Source organism: Anomaloglossus baeobatrachus, chromosome 7, assembly GCF_048569485.1.
Source record: "Anomaloglossus baeobatrachus isolate aAnoBae1 chromosome 7, aAnoBae1.hap1, whole genome shotgun sequence".
In the NCBI taxonomy this organism is placed as follows: domain Eukaryota; kingdom Metazoa; phylum Chordata; class Amphibia; order Anura; family Aromobatidae; genus Anomaloglossus; species Anomaloglossus baeobatrachus.
Window position 1 is genome coordinate 211,889,607 of NC_134359.1, and position 16,710 is coordinate 211,906,316.

The 16,710-nt window shown below is 44.5% G+C and overlaps 1 protein-coding gene across 11 annotated transcripts in view; it reads left to right on the top strand.

Moving 5' to 3' along the window:
- Window positions 1-16,710, top strand: part of RBFOX1 (RNA binding fox-1 homolog 1) — a 974,619-nt gene that overhangs the window by 704,792 nt on the left and 253,117 nt on the right. For all 11 annotated transcript variants that reach the window (XM_075317889.1, XM_075317888.1, XM_075317885.1 and 8 more), the window contains exon 5: window positions 15,081-15,173. In XM_075317889.1, coding sequence (XP_075174004.1) covers window positions 15,081-15,173 — 93 coding nt within the window. The remainder of the gene's footprint in view (window positions 1-15,080; window positions 15,174-16,710) is intronic.

Genomic DNA, 16,710 nt, shown 5'->3' on the forward strand with positions numbered 1-16,710 from the left:
TCATCTATCTATCTATCTATCTATCTATCTATCTATCCGTCTATCTATCTATCTATATATCTATCTATCTGTCTATCTGTCTATCTGTCTATCTATTAATGTTTTCCATTAATTTGTGTATGTAATAGTGCAAAGTATTGCCTGGCTTCAAATAAATACAATAAAAACGTGTGCAACAATTCTAAGATGCTCGCTTTTTTAGCAGCGACAATCAGAGGCAAAGAAATTGAGTTTTTTTCTTACAAGAAAAGTCTATTATTTTACAGTTTTAAAAATGGTTATCATATAGGATAAAATGTTCAAAAAAATATTGACATGTTTGGTTTAGTAAATATTTGCATTCCCCATTATATAATTGTGAAGCCGTTTTTCTCATAACTTTGCAATGTACCAATCCTCTGTTCTTCTTCCTGAATATTTATAGTTGTAGTTAAAGTTATTCAACTCTTATTGCACATTATTATTTTAAAAATATTTACAAATGTTCAGCAACGAAGCAAGAACAATGCAAATAGCTCAGCAAAACTAATATAACAAGAACTTTCTCCAAATGTAATGAAAATTCTGCTTTTTATTCAACCACTCCCTCCCTCCATCATGAGAAGCATTTTTAGTATTTAATAGTATGCCCTTTGACTATTATGACTTGCTGCAAAAGTGATGCATTGCCAGACGTCAGCTTTGGCTGCATTCCTAAGGAATCTTAGCTCCATCCGTATGAGCAATGGCTTCTTGTTCATTAATATTCTTGGGTTTGTAAGCTGCTTTCTCAAATCCCAGCAAAACTTTTCGATGGGGTTCAAGTCAGAGGACAGTGTCAGTAGTGTAGCCATTGTTCCTTTTACTTAGAAGTTGTGAATTATGTTTTGAACTGTAGCTTTATGCCTTTGTATCTTTTTACTTGTTTGTGCAGTCTCCTGTGACTTCTACTAACTTATACCACTCTAATACCAATCCAAGAATATTGTGGAGCTTGCAGCCTTTGTGCTTGGTCAATGAGCTTAGTTTCCTCAAAAATGCCTTTGTTTGACACTACGTTATGTTTCCAGCAAGTCATAATGGCTAAAGAGGTTCTACCATGTACTTACGACATGTGACATGAAGGGTATGATAAATTCTTAGACTGTGGTATTCAGTAAACGTAGCATTTTCTGTTGGATTTGGAGAAATTACTTGTTATGTTATTTGTGTAGAAATATTTATATTGTCCTTGTTTGACTGGTTTATTGAAAACACCAGAAAGTTTGTCCTTTTTGTTAAAATCCGAACCTGCAGTGGGGGTTAAATAATTTACAATTTGAAGAAATTGACAACTGGGTGTTATCATCTTCCTTGTCAAAGGGCTGTGTTCCTACACAGTCTGACACCATCAGCACTAATAGGAAAGGGTTTGACTGTGTAGTGACTAGAGGTTAAAGGGGTTGTCCACTACTTTTACATTGATGGCTTATCCTTGGGATAGGTCATCAATGTCTGATTAGCAGGGGTCCGACACTCCACATCCACGCCGATCAGCTGTTCTTGGTGCCAGCGGTGGCAGCAGGCAGCCAGAAATACTTAGCTAAAGAGCTGCCTTGTCGTCTGATAGTGGCCGTGGCCGGGTACTGCACATATGCCTCCTATTGATCTGAATGGGAGGTAGATGTACAGTACCCAGCTGTGGAAAGTATCAGAATACGGAACAGCTCCTGAACTGAGCATTTCCATCTGCCTGCTGCCACCTCCGGGACCAAGAACAGCTGTTTGGCAGGGGTGCATGGTATTGGACCCTGGTCGATCAGACATTGATGACCTACCCTAAAGGGTGCTTTACACGCTGCGATATCGGTAATGATATATCGTCGGGGTCACGGTGGTAGTGACGCACATCCGGCGCCGTTACTGATATCGCAGCGTGTAACACAAATGAGCGACGATCAATGAGCACAAAAACGTGCAAAATCGTTGCTCATTGACACGTCGCTCATTTCCTTAATATCACTGCAGCGACAGGTACGATGTTGTTTGTCGGTCCTGCAGCAGCACACATCACTATGTGTGACACCGCAGGAGTGACAAACATCTCCTTACCTGCGTCCACCGGCAGTGCGGAAGGAAGGAGGTGGGCGGGATGTTACGTCCCGCTCATCTCCGCCCCTCCGCTTCTATTGGCCGGCCGGTCAGTGACGCTGCAGTGACGTCGCTATGACGCGGACCGCACCTCCCCCTTGAAGGAGGGATTGTTCGGCAGTCACAGCAACGTCGCTGACAAGGTATGTGCGTGTGACGCTGCCGTAGCGATAATGTTCGCTACGGCAGCGATTACCAAATATCATGCAACCGACGGGGGCGGGTGCTATCGATCGCGATATCGCTAGCAATATTTAGCGATGTTGCAACGTGTAAAGCACCCTTAAGGATAGGCCATCAATGTAAAAGTAGGGGACAACCTCTTTAAGGACTCAATTTAAAAAACCCTGACCAGCAGCTGGACGACCTGTGAATCATCCTATACGTGCTGTCATCCTGGCTCCTCTCTTGATTAGCTGGGCTAGCGCAACATCATGTGCGCATCATTCCTCAATGATGATGTCATGCTGGACCTAACTGTCAAAAGACGTTTAAGGGCTGACATCAGATAAGCAGCAATTTTCAGGTGTCCTCTACAGTAGTCAAAAAATACTATCCTAGCTGATGTACTAGGCTTCTGCAAAATAATTCTCCCAGTAAGGACACAACCCCAGTTGTCAATTTACCAAATTTTGTATGTAGAATAACATAGGAAAATACAACACAAGTTCTAAGAAAAGATGTTCCAGCCTTTGCTATTTTAAGGCCAATATAAGTATTCCCTAACATACGCATGTCAGAAGAGCCTTTAATGTGACATAATTTATGACATCTACCAAATTGATATCATGCCTTGAAATTTTTTAATTTCTCTTCTTGTCTGCTGTGTGTGTCCTAGAATTGTTTACGTGTCCTAAATCACTAACAATGCTTGACAAGAATTGTTCTCCATGTTTAATTGTCTAAATTAGCTGTGGCTATTATATTTCTACTTGTTTCTCCACTAAGTGATTGTTCTATCAAAGTCTGCATTTTCACAGTGCTTCTAAATGGTTCTGTCAAGTCCATTTATCCACGTGGTATTTTGGTAACCTTTTAAGATGCTTGTTTAATTTGTTTTCATAATGTATTGATTTAAAACCCAAACTTCTCTCTATAAAGGAATCTATACAGAGAAATTTAGCAATACAAAATGTTATTGTGATCTTTCTTTTGAGTTGTAAATAGATTATTCATGTAAATTGTTTGCTACAATTAAAGTAACCATACCCCCTAAATGTCTTCTCATGACGTGTTTATTACTTTTAAAGGGGCATTAAATAGGTGCCACTTGTATTTTTAAATGCTAAAACACCTTAATATTAGAGGCAACAGATCAAAGGCGCACTAAAAGGATAAACAATAATCTCTATCTATTGAGGAATATTGCATGAAACATGCAAAAAAAACATTTGGACAAAAAAGTGTATCAGGTGCCATTGCAATTTTGCTCTCCAAAATTTTTGACTAATAGGATGCTGCTTGTTTTTGGCACTGCTTAACTTTTTGACTGTCCTGATTTTCTTAATTGAGGTCTAGAAAACTTTGATCACTAGGCTTTAATCTATACTACACTATACTATACTATACTATACCATACAATAGTATACTATACAATACTATCCTATACTATACTATATTATACTATCCTTTACTATACTATATTTGTCACGGCCGGGCGGTCGGGCCGACCCAGGAGGTGGATCCACTGGACCGAACTCTTAAGATGGTGGTAGGGAGTCCGGCAGCTGAAGCACTGATGGGCAGCAGAACAGTCCGTGCAAGTGAAGGCAGCGGAGGAGTCCCTGGGACCACGGTGTCACAGATGGTAGTCCTGGTGACGTAGCTCAGGTTCGGAAGCCGAGATGATATCAGGCGGGGTCCGGAACCTCAGGAGCGAGATGACGGGTCACCGCAGGGATCCGAGATGGTACGGACTGTCAGATGGCAGACGGACAGTGTGCGGGGTTCAGGATACGGCAGACGGGATGGCGAGGCAGGTACGGCTCTACAAAGAGAGATAGGTGAGTACAGGCACATAAACACCAGGAGACCTGACTCCTAGCTCAGGGAACACGAAGATCAGGCCCCGCCCCCTTGGACACTAACCCCCTTTATACCCAGTACCTGTTCCACCTCATTTCCTGTTAATGGACGCTGGCCCTTTAAGAAAGGGTCAGTGACCGCGCGCGCGCCCTAACGCGCATGCGCGCCGCCCGGGTGCCAGAAGCCAGGGAAGGAGGCTGAGGGGAGGACGCAGGAGAGCCGGCCAGGTCCTGGGAAGCCGTCGGGCGCCGGGATCGGGAACCAGGGGGCCTGGGACGGACGGAATCCGGGGGCTGAGGAGCGGGCAGCGTGGCAGGTGAGCCGGGGAGCGGGGGTGAGGACCCGGGGAGCGTGACAGTACCCCCCCCCCCACGCCCCCCACCCCGCAACCGGGACATGAAGGCACGGATAAGAGGAGTGCCCACGTTCTCCCTGGGCTCCCAAGACCTATCCTCAGGACCATACCCCTCCCAGTCCACCAGGAAGAACTGCCGACCTCGTACGGTCTTCATGGCCACGATATCCCTTACCGCATAGATGTCGTCATCGGCAATAGGTGGAGGGGCCGGACTGGCAGCATTGGAGAAGGGACCAAGGACCACCGGCTTGAGCAGGGAGACGTGGAATGAGTTGGGTATCCTCATCGTGGCCGGGAGCTGTAGCTTGTAGGAGACCTCATTGATCTTGGCGAGGACCTTAAACGGCCCGATGTAGCGAGGACCCAGCTTGTAGGAAGGTATCTTCAATCGGATGTACTGGGAAGCAAGCCAGACCAGGTCACCAGGAGAGAAACACGGAGGGTCCAGACGCCTCTTGTCAGCGTGTTTCTTCATCCGCTGGGAAGCGCGTCCAAGGGACGCCTTGACAGAGTCCCAAATGGTAGCGAAGTCACGGGCTACAGTATCAGCCGCAGGGACATCCGAAGAAGGGGATATAGGCAATGGAACGGAGGGCTGAAGTCCGTAAACGACATGGAAGGGAGATTTGGAGGACGACTCACTGATGTGGTGGTTATGTGAGAATTCAGCCCAAGGCAGAAGCGTGGACCAGTCGTCGTGATGGGTGTTGACATAGTGACGTAAGAAGGATGTCAAGATTTGATTGACCCTCTCCACTTGGCCATTAGACTGAGGATGGTATGCGGAAGAAAAGTCCAGAGTTACTCCCAGGTGTTTGCAGAGCGCCCTCCAGAAGCGGGAGGTGAACTGAGTTCCTCTGTCGGACACGATGTGGGATGGAAAGCCATGCAAGCGGAAGATGTGATGGATATAGGCTTCCGCGAGTTCCTGAGCAGAGGGCAGTCCAGCCATGGGGATGAAGTGGGCCATTTTGGAGAACCGGTCCACCACGACCCATATGACTGTGTGTCCAGAGGATAATGGCAAGTCCGTAATAAAGTCCATCGCAATGTGTTGCCAGGGAACTGAGGGTATCGGTAGAGGCAGCAGACGGCCATAGGGCAGGTGTTTGGGCGTCTTGTTCCTGGCACAAGAGGAGCAGGCAGAGACAAAGGCGGCGACGTCAGTGCGAAGGGATGGCCACCAGTAATGGCGTACAATCGCACCCCATGTTCTCTTCTGGCCTGCATGGCCGGCTGTTTTTGAGGCATGACCCCAGTGTAACACTTTTTGCCTGTCGGTCTCCGAGACATAGGTCTTCCCGGGTGGTATCTGGGCCAGAGTGACGGGAGCCACCGGAACAATCTTGCTAGGAGGGATGATAGGTTGGGTAGTCTCTTCCTCCTGCTCCATGGACATGAGGGACCTAGACAAGGCATCGGCGCGTATATTCTTGTCCGCGGGTCGGAAGTGGAGCTGGAAGTCAAACCTGGCAAAGAATAAGGACCACCTGGCTTGCCGCGGGTTCAGTCGCTGAGCGGACCGCAGGTATTCCAGGTTCTTGTGGTCCGTGTAGATGGTCACGGGGTACACTGCTCCTTCCAGGAGGTAGCGCCACTCCTCCAGAGCTAGTTTGACCGCCAATAATTCTCGGTCACCGATGGTGTAATTCCGTTCTGGTGCTGAGAAGCTCTTAGAAAAGAAACCGCAAGTCACCATCTTCCCGGAGGAGGATTTTTGCATGAGCACTGCTCCGGCTCCTGAGGAGGAGGCATCCACCTCCAAGGTGAACTGGCGGTTTAACTCCGGTCGGTGGAGTACAGGAGAGGAGGCGAAAGCTCGCTTCAAAGAGCAAAACGCGGCGTCGGCCGCAGGTGACCAGTCCTTTGGTTTAGCCTCCTTTTTGGTCAAAGCGGAGAGAGGGGCAGTCAGGGCGGAGAAGTGCGGGATAAACTGGCGGTAGTAGTTGGCGAATCCCAGGAACCGTTGGATTGCCTTCAGTCCAGAAGGAGGAGGCCAGTTGAGTATGGAGGAGACCTTCTTTGGATCCATCTGCAACCCAGTACCCGAGATGATGTATCCCAGGAAAGGGAGAGAAGACTGCTCAAAGACGCACTTCTCATATTTGGCGTAGAGACGATTCTCTCTCAGTCTTTGTAGAACCAGCTTTACGTTCTCTCTGTGGGTCTGGAGGTCCGGAGAGAAGACAAGGATGTCATCCAGATAAACTACTACACAGAGGTAGAGGAGGTCCCGGAATATGTCGTTCACCAGTTCTTGGAATACGGCAGGAGCGTTACACAGACCGAAGGGCATCACGCAGTATTCGTAGTGCCCGTCGCGAGTATTAAATGCGGTCTTCCATTCGTCCCCAGAGCGGATACGAACTAGGTTGTAGGCACCCCGAAGATCCAGTTTGGTGAACACACGGGCTCCTCTGAGCCGGTCGAACAATTCGGGGATGAGCGGCAGAGGGTACTTGTTTTTTATGGTGATCTGATTCAAGCCCCGGTAGTCAATGCATGGGCGTAGGTCACCCTCTTTCTTCTTAACGAAGAAGAAGCCTGCTCCCGCAGGAGAGGAGGATCTCCGGATGAATCCCTTTGCCAGGCTTTCCGTGATGTATGTGGACATGGCCCTGGTTTCCGCTGGAGACAACGGATATATCCGTCCTCGAGGTGGTGTTGTTCCTGGGAGCAGGTCGATGGCGCAATCGTAGGGACGGTGTGGCGGAAGTACCTCAGACTCCTTCTTGTCAAAAACGTCCGCGAAGGACCAATAGGCCGAGAGCAGTTCCGGTAGGTTCTCTGGAGCCGGGGGACGTCGGATTGGTTGTAGGGACTTTAGACATCTCTCATGACAGGCAGAGCCCCAACGAGTGATTTCGCCAGTACCCCAGCTGACTGATGGTTCGTGTGTCCGCAACCAAGGAAGTCCCAGCAGGATTTGATGGGACATGTGTGGAAGGACGTAGAGAGCGATGTTCTCGGTGTGCAGAGCACCTATACGCAATTCCACCGGCTTGGTGATCCAGGAGATGGTATCAGAGAGGGGTCTCCCATCCACCGAGGCAATCATTAGGGGCTTATCGAGTGGAGTAACAGGCAGCTGGTACTTGTCCACCGTGGCCTGCTGGATAAAATTGCCTGCTGCTCCGGAGTCGAGGTATGCCTCAGCCGTGAAGCGCGTCTCTCCTGTTGACACTTGTACCATCCACATAACTGGGTCTGAGAGAGTCCCAGCACCTAGGGTGGCCTCTCCTACCAACCCTAGGCTTTGGAGTTTCCCGGCCTTTCCGGACAGGAGCGTAAGAGATGTGTGCCCTCTCCGCAGTAAAAGCAGAGGCCTTTGGCGAGCCGCTCTGCTCTACGTTGGTCAGACTGTCGTACTCGGTCAACCTGCATGGGCTCGTGGACAGGAATCCCAGCTGTTGAAGAGTGAGGCACAGAGGACTTCTGTGGAGGAGGGGAGTGCCGTACTGCACGTCTCTCACGATACAGCTCTTTGGAGCGTTCCTGGAAACGAATGTCCACTCGAGTGGCTAGGGCAATCAGGGCATCTAGGGTGGAGGGCACGTCACGACCCGCCAACTCATCCTTGATGCGACTCGAGAGTCCTTCCCAGAAGGCGGCTGTCAGGGCCTCATTATTCCACCCGAGTTCAGAAGCCAAAGTACGGAAACGGATGGCATATTGACCCACCGTCAGTGTTCCTTGACGTAGGCGGAGGAGGGATGAAGCAGACGCAGAGGCGCGTCCCGGCTCGTCGAAGGTGCTGCGAAAGGCCTGCAGGAACTCTTGAAGGTTCTTGGTCATGGGGTCCTCCTTCTCCCACAAGGGGTTCATCCACGCCAGCGCCTCGCCCTCCAGATGAGACATTATAAAGGCGACCTTGGCTTGGTCAGAGGCGAACAGATGTGGCAGCTGCGTGAAATGAAGGGAACACTGGTTTATGAAGCCCCTGCAGGTCTTGGGATCTCCAGCATAACGAGGTGGTGACGCCAAACGGAGACGGGAAGCATCTGAAGAGGCTGCCACTGGTGCGGGAGCCATGGCTTGCATAGCTGGGGACCTGGGTGCCGCAGGCGTCATTGATGCTTGTAACGTGTACAGGCGGGTGTCCACGGAGGTCATAAATTGCAACATGCGGGTCTGGACTTCATGCTGACGTCGGAGTTCCTCTTGCAAGGCCGCTAGTGCTGCAGCGGGATCCATGGCCTGATCTTACTGTCACGGCCGGGCGGTCGGGCCGACCCAGGAGGTGGATCCACTGGACCGAACTCTTAAGATGGTGGTAGGGAGTCCGGCAGCTGAAGCACTGATGGGCAGCAGAACAGTCCGTGCAAGTGAAGGCAGCGGAGGAGTCCCTGGGACCACGGTGTCACAGATGGTAGTCCTGGTGACGTAGCTCAGGTTCGGAAGCCGAGATGATATCAGGCGGGGTCCGGAACCTCAGGAGCGAGATGACGGGTCACCGCAGGGATCCGAGATGGTACGGACTGTCAGATGGCAGACGGACAGTGTGCGGGGTTCAGGATACGGCAGACGGGATGGCGAGGCAGGTACGGCTCTACAAAGAGAGATAGGTGAGTACAGGCACATAAACACCAGGAGACCTGACTCCTAGCTCAGGGAACACGAAGATCAGGCCCCGCCCCCTTGGACACTAACCCCCTTTATACCCAGTACCTGTTCCACCTCATTTCCTGTTAATGGACGCTGGCCCTTTAAGAAAGGGTCAGTGACCGCGCGCGCGCCCTAACGCGCATGCGCGCCGCCCGGGTGCCAGAAGCCAGGGAAGGAGGCTGAGGGGAGGACGCAGGAGAGCCGGCCAGGTCCTGGGAAGCCGTCGGGCGCCGGGATCGGGAACCAGGGGGCCTGGGACGGACGGAATCCGGGGGCTGAGGAGCGGGCAGCGTGGCAGGTGAGCCGGGGAGCGGGGGTGAGGACCCGGGGAGCGTGACAATATTATACTATCCTATATTATACTATCCTATCCTATACTATACAATACTATGCTATACCATACTATACAATACTATCCTATATTATACCACACTATACAATACTATCCTATATTATACAATACTATACTATACCAAACTATACAATACTATCCTATACTATACCATACTATATAATACTATCTTATACTATACCATACTATACAATACTTTCCTATACTATACCATACTATACAATACTATCTTATACTATACCATACTATACAATACTATCTTATACTATACCATACTATACAATACTTTCCTATACTATACCATACTATACAATACTATCTTATACTATACCATACTATACAATACTTTCCTATGCTATACTGTACTATACTATCCTATACTATACTGTACTATCCTATACTATACCATACTATATTATACTATCTTATACTGTACTATACTATACAATACTATACTATATTATACAATGATATCCTATACTATACCATACTATTTTATACTATCCTATACTATACTATACAAGACTATACTATACCATACTATACAATACAATACTATCTTATATTATACCATACAATTTTATACTATCCTATACTATCCTATACTATTCTGTACTACACTATACTATAACTATACTATATTTTGCTATGCTATACCATACTTTATGATTATATGCTATACCATGATATGCTATACTATGCTATGCTATGCTATACTATATTATACTAAAATATACTACCCGATACTATGCTATATTGTGCATACTATAAATGTATACGACTTGTTAACTTATTTGTTTATGTATATATATTTTTAACTAATGCAACATTTGTTACAGGGCTGTTTCATTTACTTTTTATTACAATAATGACAGAAGTTGTCAATTTGTTTATTTTTCTCTGGAAATCTTAGATCAGTTGTCCACTACTTTTATACTGATAACGTATCTTAAAGGGGTTGGCCACTACACAGGTAACCCCTACTCAATTTACAACATTCCACTTTATAATGAAAATGAGTTCTGCCCCTCAATAATCTGGTATTGACGACCTATCCTTAAAATGTTTGTCCATTATTCTGTCAACTACTTTCCAATTGCAGTATTCCGCAAACATACAATATAAACACCTTAAAATTACTTTTGGTGCTGGTGCCATTCCAGTGACGTCAGCTTCCGGTTGTCTGGGGCTCACATTACGTTGTGAAGTAAAATCTGATGCTTCCTCTGGATGTCAGTTACATCTCAAAAAAGTGAAAAAAAAATGGGTCATTAGCAGTGATTGATTGGCTACAGGGCTCACATGACATACCAGTATCACGCAACAACACCAGCATGGAGGTGATTATAAGTTGTTGATTTTTTCAACATTGGGATAATTGTATTTGTCCAAGTATGGAACAACCCTTTTAAGTAAGGGCAATCAATAACAGATTAACCCCTTACCAAAGCATGATGTGCCATGCACGTTATACAATGTCTCCCTGCCTGTGATGCAGGCTTGCATGCCTAGCCTGCATCTTTCCCTGCAGATGAAGGCTGAATGATTTAGACTTCATCTGCTTTTAACAGCCAAAGGTGGAGCGGTTCTCCTCGCACAGCTCTTAATCTGTTAAATGCCGCTATCAATCTGTGACAATGGTATTTAACTCACAATGTCAAGGGGGCGTGTTGCTGTGATCCTTCATTGGTTGCTTGTAACCCAATCGAGGAACGACAATGTGTTGTCATGATAGCCAGGGATCTGCTGAAGAACCCTGTGTTTGTCATCTCAGTACTCTTGTGAAAACTAGTTCATGCCCATGGCCGGCATACATAGGAGACTGTGATTTCTTCTACATACAGCATGCGGTGGCATTGCTGTACATAGAACAAGTGATCAGACTATTGCACGTTCAAATCTTCAAAGGGGATAATTAAATACAGTACAAATTAAAAAAAAAATGAAAAAAGGAAAAAATATACAAGTTCAAATCACCCCCCTTTTACCACATTAAAAATTAAGAAATAAAATAAAGTTTGGTATCAAAACTCTAGAATTGCAGTTTTTTATCTGCTACAACAACAGGAAAAAAATGTAATAGCAGTTGATCAAAATTACATATATCCCCAGATAATATCAATAAAAACAGCAGCTCAGGGTGCAACAACAAGCCCTCACACAGCTCTATATCCCAAAAATAGAAAATGTTGCAGATCTTGGAAAGTCATGTCAAAACAAGTTTTTCTCCAAATATTTCAGGGTTTTTTTCCGTTACTTAAATGAAACAAACCAATACGTTTGGTACCTACGTAATCGTAATGACCTTGAGAATCATAATGCTAGGTCAGTTTTATGGTAAAATGAACTGTGCAAATAAAATTTACAAAACAAACAATTGCTTAATTTCATGATTTTTGTTATTTTACCATGCTTGGAATTTTTTTCCTACTAACCATTACATCATATAATAAACTGAATCTTGTAATTCAAAAGTACAACTCGTCACACAAAAAACAAGTCCTCATACGGCTATATAGATAAAAAAATAAAAAGTTATGGCATTTGGAATAAGTGGAGGAAAAATCAAAAGCACAAATCAAAAAATCGCCCAGTCCTTAAGGGGCTAAGGGGGTGTTTGATACAGTACCCAGAACCCCCAAAATCAGCCGTTATCTTATGCAAACAAAGTAGAACAGTACAACTTTGTACACTGCTTAATAGTCACTATTGGTGATAAAGATTTCCCCTACTGGGGAAACTTAAGGTACCGTCACACATAACGAGATCGCTAGCGAGATCGCAGCTGACTCACGGTTTCTGTGATGCAGTAGCGATCCCGTTAGCGATCTCATTATGTGTGACATCTACCAGCGATCAGGCCCCTGCTGTGAGATCGCTAGTCGTTGCAGAATGGTCCAGGCCATTTTCTTCAAAGGCGATGTCCTGCTGGGCAGGACACATCGCTGTGTTTGACACTGTGTGACAGGGTCACAGAGACTGCTGAGATCGTTATACAGGTCGCTACTGCGACCTATATTGTTCCTGCATCACTGGTAAGAACTGACTGTGTGACATCTCACCTGCGACCTCCCAGCGACTTACCAGCAATCTCTATCAGGTTGCATCGTTTTCGGGATCGCTGGTAAGTCGTTGTGTGTGACTGGGCCTTTACACATAATCTGTAAAACTCAGCCTCGGCCACCAAGCAGTGTAAATGTAACAATATAAATAGTGTTAGGAGTTGTTGTTTTTTGTGTCTACACTTCTCTCTTCTACCCACCACAGGAGGTGATACCAGATGATCAATGTGGGTGCAAGGTGTCAGAATCCCAACATTCTGATATTAATGAGTTATCTAAAGGATAATCAGTATAAACGTAGTGGACATTTTGAAGGAAATATGTCATGTTTGATTTTTTTTTTATGACTACATTTGTATTTCTAAAATAATTTATTTTAAGTCTCTTTGAAGTATTTGTCATTTAATTTCTTTAACTGCTTATAAAACAATATCTAAGTGCTGTGTCCCTGCTGGAAGAATATTAGATTCATCATAGGAGAGTAGTGATTCCATCCAACCCTATCTCCTATGCTGGAGCCATATTAAGGGTTCGCTCACATTTGACTATAGCTTCATGTGAAAGAATCAGCTGGATTATCCAAATTACACTTGGCTCATATTCTGCTGTGAGCGTGAGCTGAGGGCCATTCACTGTGATCTCATTCTTTCCCATGCGATAATCAGAGCACAAGTGTGAGAAGATGGAGATCTCAAAGAGAACCTGTCAGGTCCAATATACACCCAGAACCACGAGCAGTTCTGGGTGCATATTGCTAATCTCTGCCTAACCGTGCCTGTGTACACTAGCATAGATAAAGAGATCTTTAGAAAACGTAATGAGCGAAGAGAGGAGTCCCCTGGGCATTGATTCCCCTTTTTAGTCAGCTCCATTAGCATATTAGTACACTCCTGTGGGTGTACTAACATGCTAATGAATGAGCAGCATCAGAAGATGATCTCACCTCTCCGCCGCCATTGCATACAACGCAAGATTTCGCCTCAGTGCGCATGACCCCGGAGTTTCAATCATGCGCTCTACTTTAGTTTGAAGCCAGGATACGTACACCTGGCTTCATGGTGCTCATGACCCAAACTCCAGGTTCATGTGCACTGAGCCGAAATCCAGCGTTGGACACAATGGTGGAGGAGAGGTGAGTATGATCATACTATGACGCTGCACATTCATTAGCATGTAAGTACACCCACAGGGATGTACTAACATGCTAAAGGAGCTGACTAGCCAGTCGACTAGCTAGGGAAACTAATGCCAAGGGAAATAGTCCCCACGCTCATTAGCAAACGTTAAAAGATCTATAGAAATACTTTTCTAAAGATCTCTTAATCTATGCTAGTGTATATAGGGACGGTTAGGCCGGGATTAGCAATATGCACCCAAAACTGCTAGTGGTTCTGGGTGCATATTGAACCTGATGGGTTACCTTTAATCTCTCCATCCAATCTTCCGAATTGGCATGCAAAAAATTTTTTCAACACTGTCTCATAGCATAACACTGGACCGTGTAATATCCAATAAAACATCGGATAGCCCTCGTCTGAGATATATGCAAATTTGAGATAACCCTAAATTTGATCTGCGCATACACAAGGGGGTACAGGTCCAACTTTATGGCAAATTAAAGGTTATCTGTATTGACCATAGTTGCATACTTCCTCCCTCTTCTGTCAGATATTGGTAATTTCACCTACGCAGAAATGTAAAACAATTATCAAACATTCAAAATGTTACACTTTGAATACATAAGTTAAAAAATAATCATTAGAATTAGCATGACTCATTCACAAATAGACAAACTTATTAATGTACTTGTAAAATGACCTTTTCCACTGTCTTATAGATTCGTTAAGGAAACCTGTCACCAGATCTATAATGGCCAGTTTTTGCTCTTACTATATTCCGACTGTTCCTCTACCTTTTTTTTTTTTTTGATCTGCCATACAGTTGCAAGGATATGGGCCTTTAAATTTAATGCTAATTTTAATCAAGGAGGCATTGCTCACAGGGTGAAAAACCAAAGCAGCCTAAAGACACGCCCCTGAGGATCCTGTTAGCCACACACCCATGGAAAAGACTATAAAAATTAGCACAAAATTAGAAAAGGTCCATCTCTTTGTACCCATCATGCAGATTGGAAAAAGAAAAGAAAAATATGAAATTCTCTTGAGGAGTAGGAATAAAATAAAGGCAAAATGTGTTCACTTTTGACCTAGTGTCAGATCCTCTTTAACAAAAAAACTGAGTAAGATTTACTGAAAAAGTACTTATTAATTTCAGCTACTGGATGATGCTATTTTATTTTTTATTAGATATTAAATTATCTACAGTGACATGAAAAGGTACATCCACTATATTCTCTACTTGTCTGATTCTTGACTTGTTGCTGAAATTGAGATAATATTTCACATATTGGAAAATAACCATTCAGTTCTCTACACTCCTTGAAGATGCATGCTACAAATAAGATTATAATGTTTTAATTGAAAAAAAAAATGAATGAAAAGCAAATAAAACTCTGTAAGCTGAAATATTAATCTGCATGTTATTCTTCCCTTCTCCCTCCTGCATGCAGGGATTTGGTTTCGTAACTTTCGAAAATAGTGCTGATGCGGACAGGGCCAGGGAGAAATTACACGGCACGGTGGTAGAGGGCCGTAAAATAGAGGTGCATGTTAAACATATTTTTATTGTCTCTTTATTATATATCTTTACCTAATTGCTGTTTCACTGTAATTTGATCATTTTTGTGTCTGCGTATTCTCTCTTCCATTTTCTGTTTTCATTTGCAGCCTCTATTATTTGTGTCATTACAGACTGATTTTTTTTTGCCCATAAGGTTTGTTAACACCCATTCACTTTTCTTTGCAATGTCTGTTGTCTTATTTGTATCACTTTCTACAGAGACGTAAAAACAAAAAACAACTCCCATTGATCTCAATAGAATTTTGTTTTGCAAAAGATATAGTTTGTGAAAGTTCCTTGGAAAGCGTTACATTAAGTGATGACAATTGACAGTATATGCTAAATTCTCCAAAATATATATTAAAGGGAATCTATCACCAGGTTTTTTATATATAATCTTAGAGCAGCATAATGTAGGGGCTAAGACCCGCATTCTTGGGTTGTGTCACTTACTGGCCTGCATGCTATCATTTTTATACAATCGCTATTTCCTCTGCTGTAAATCTAGCAGTGCTCAGAATGCTGAGCTGTGTATAACTCAGCCCACACCATTGAGCTTTTTGTGTACACTGTATATTAAGACTCACTCACTGTGGCATATAATATGAAAGAGTTACTGTAAATGCGAGAACATCTTCCATTGCAGTTGGACTAATGTTGGCCAGTGATGCAGGTCAAATCTGCAAGTTTTCCTTGTGGCATGCTGCGATTGACAGAAAATCTAGGATTATGCGCACCCGTGCAAGTCTGTGGGAATGTGTGAAGCATTGTACTGCTCTCTGACGATTAGTACAATCCGATATACGCCGAGACATGCAATGGAGAAGATGGAGAGATTAATCTCTTCATCTTCTTCACACCTGTGCTCTGTGCTCTCATATGCAAGAAAATCGGAGTACAGTACAATGGTACTCAGCACATGCTCACAGCAGAGTTTGAGCTGAGTGTTATTAGAATATTGCATCTGATACTATACCCAAGTGGGATCCCAACCTTAAAGAAAACTGTTACTCAGTGGTGAGTGCAGGGTTAGAAACTGGCACAAGGCAACTAGTCCTGTAGTTATAATTTCCTGCTCCTAAAACACTGATTTTATTGAAACAAAAGCACACAGCCTAGTAAGTGACACATCATTGCAATCAGGGTCTCTGCTCCTATATCATGTTGCTCCCAGATTAAATAGAAAAAACCTGCTGACAGATTCCCTTAAACAAGTATAACAGCATTTTCAACTGTGTGAATAGTTTGGCTCTATACTTCAGATAAAGAGGATGTTAAAAATTTGGCATAAAAAAGCCAACATATAAATAAAGTTGGCTAACGATGGTATTAGGCATTCAGTTTGCTTGATTTAAGGCATAAGTAATGCCTTATTTTTCTGAGGATAAAGATTCTTTTGAGTGCAGTTAATTATACATACATTGGAAGTAGAGTTGTGCTCTTTCTTTAGCCACGACAGTAGGGATCACCGCTTCTTGCCCATCATCAGCTTAAGCTCTTCTTTTCTTGATTGGTGATTA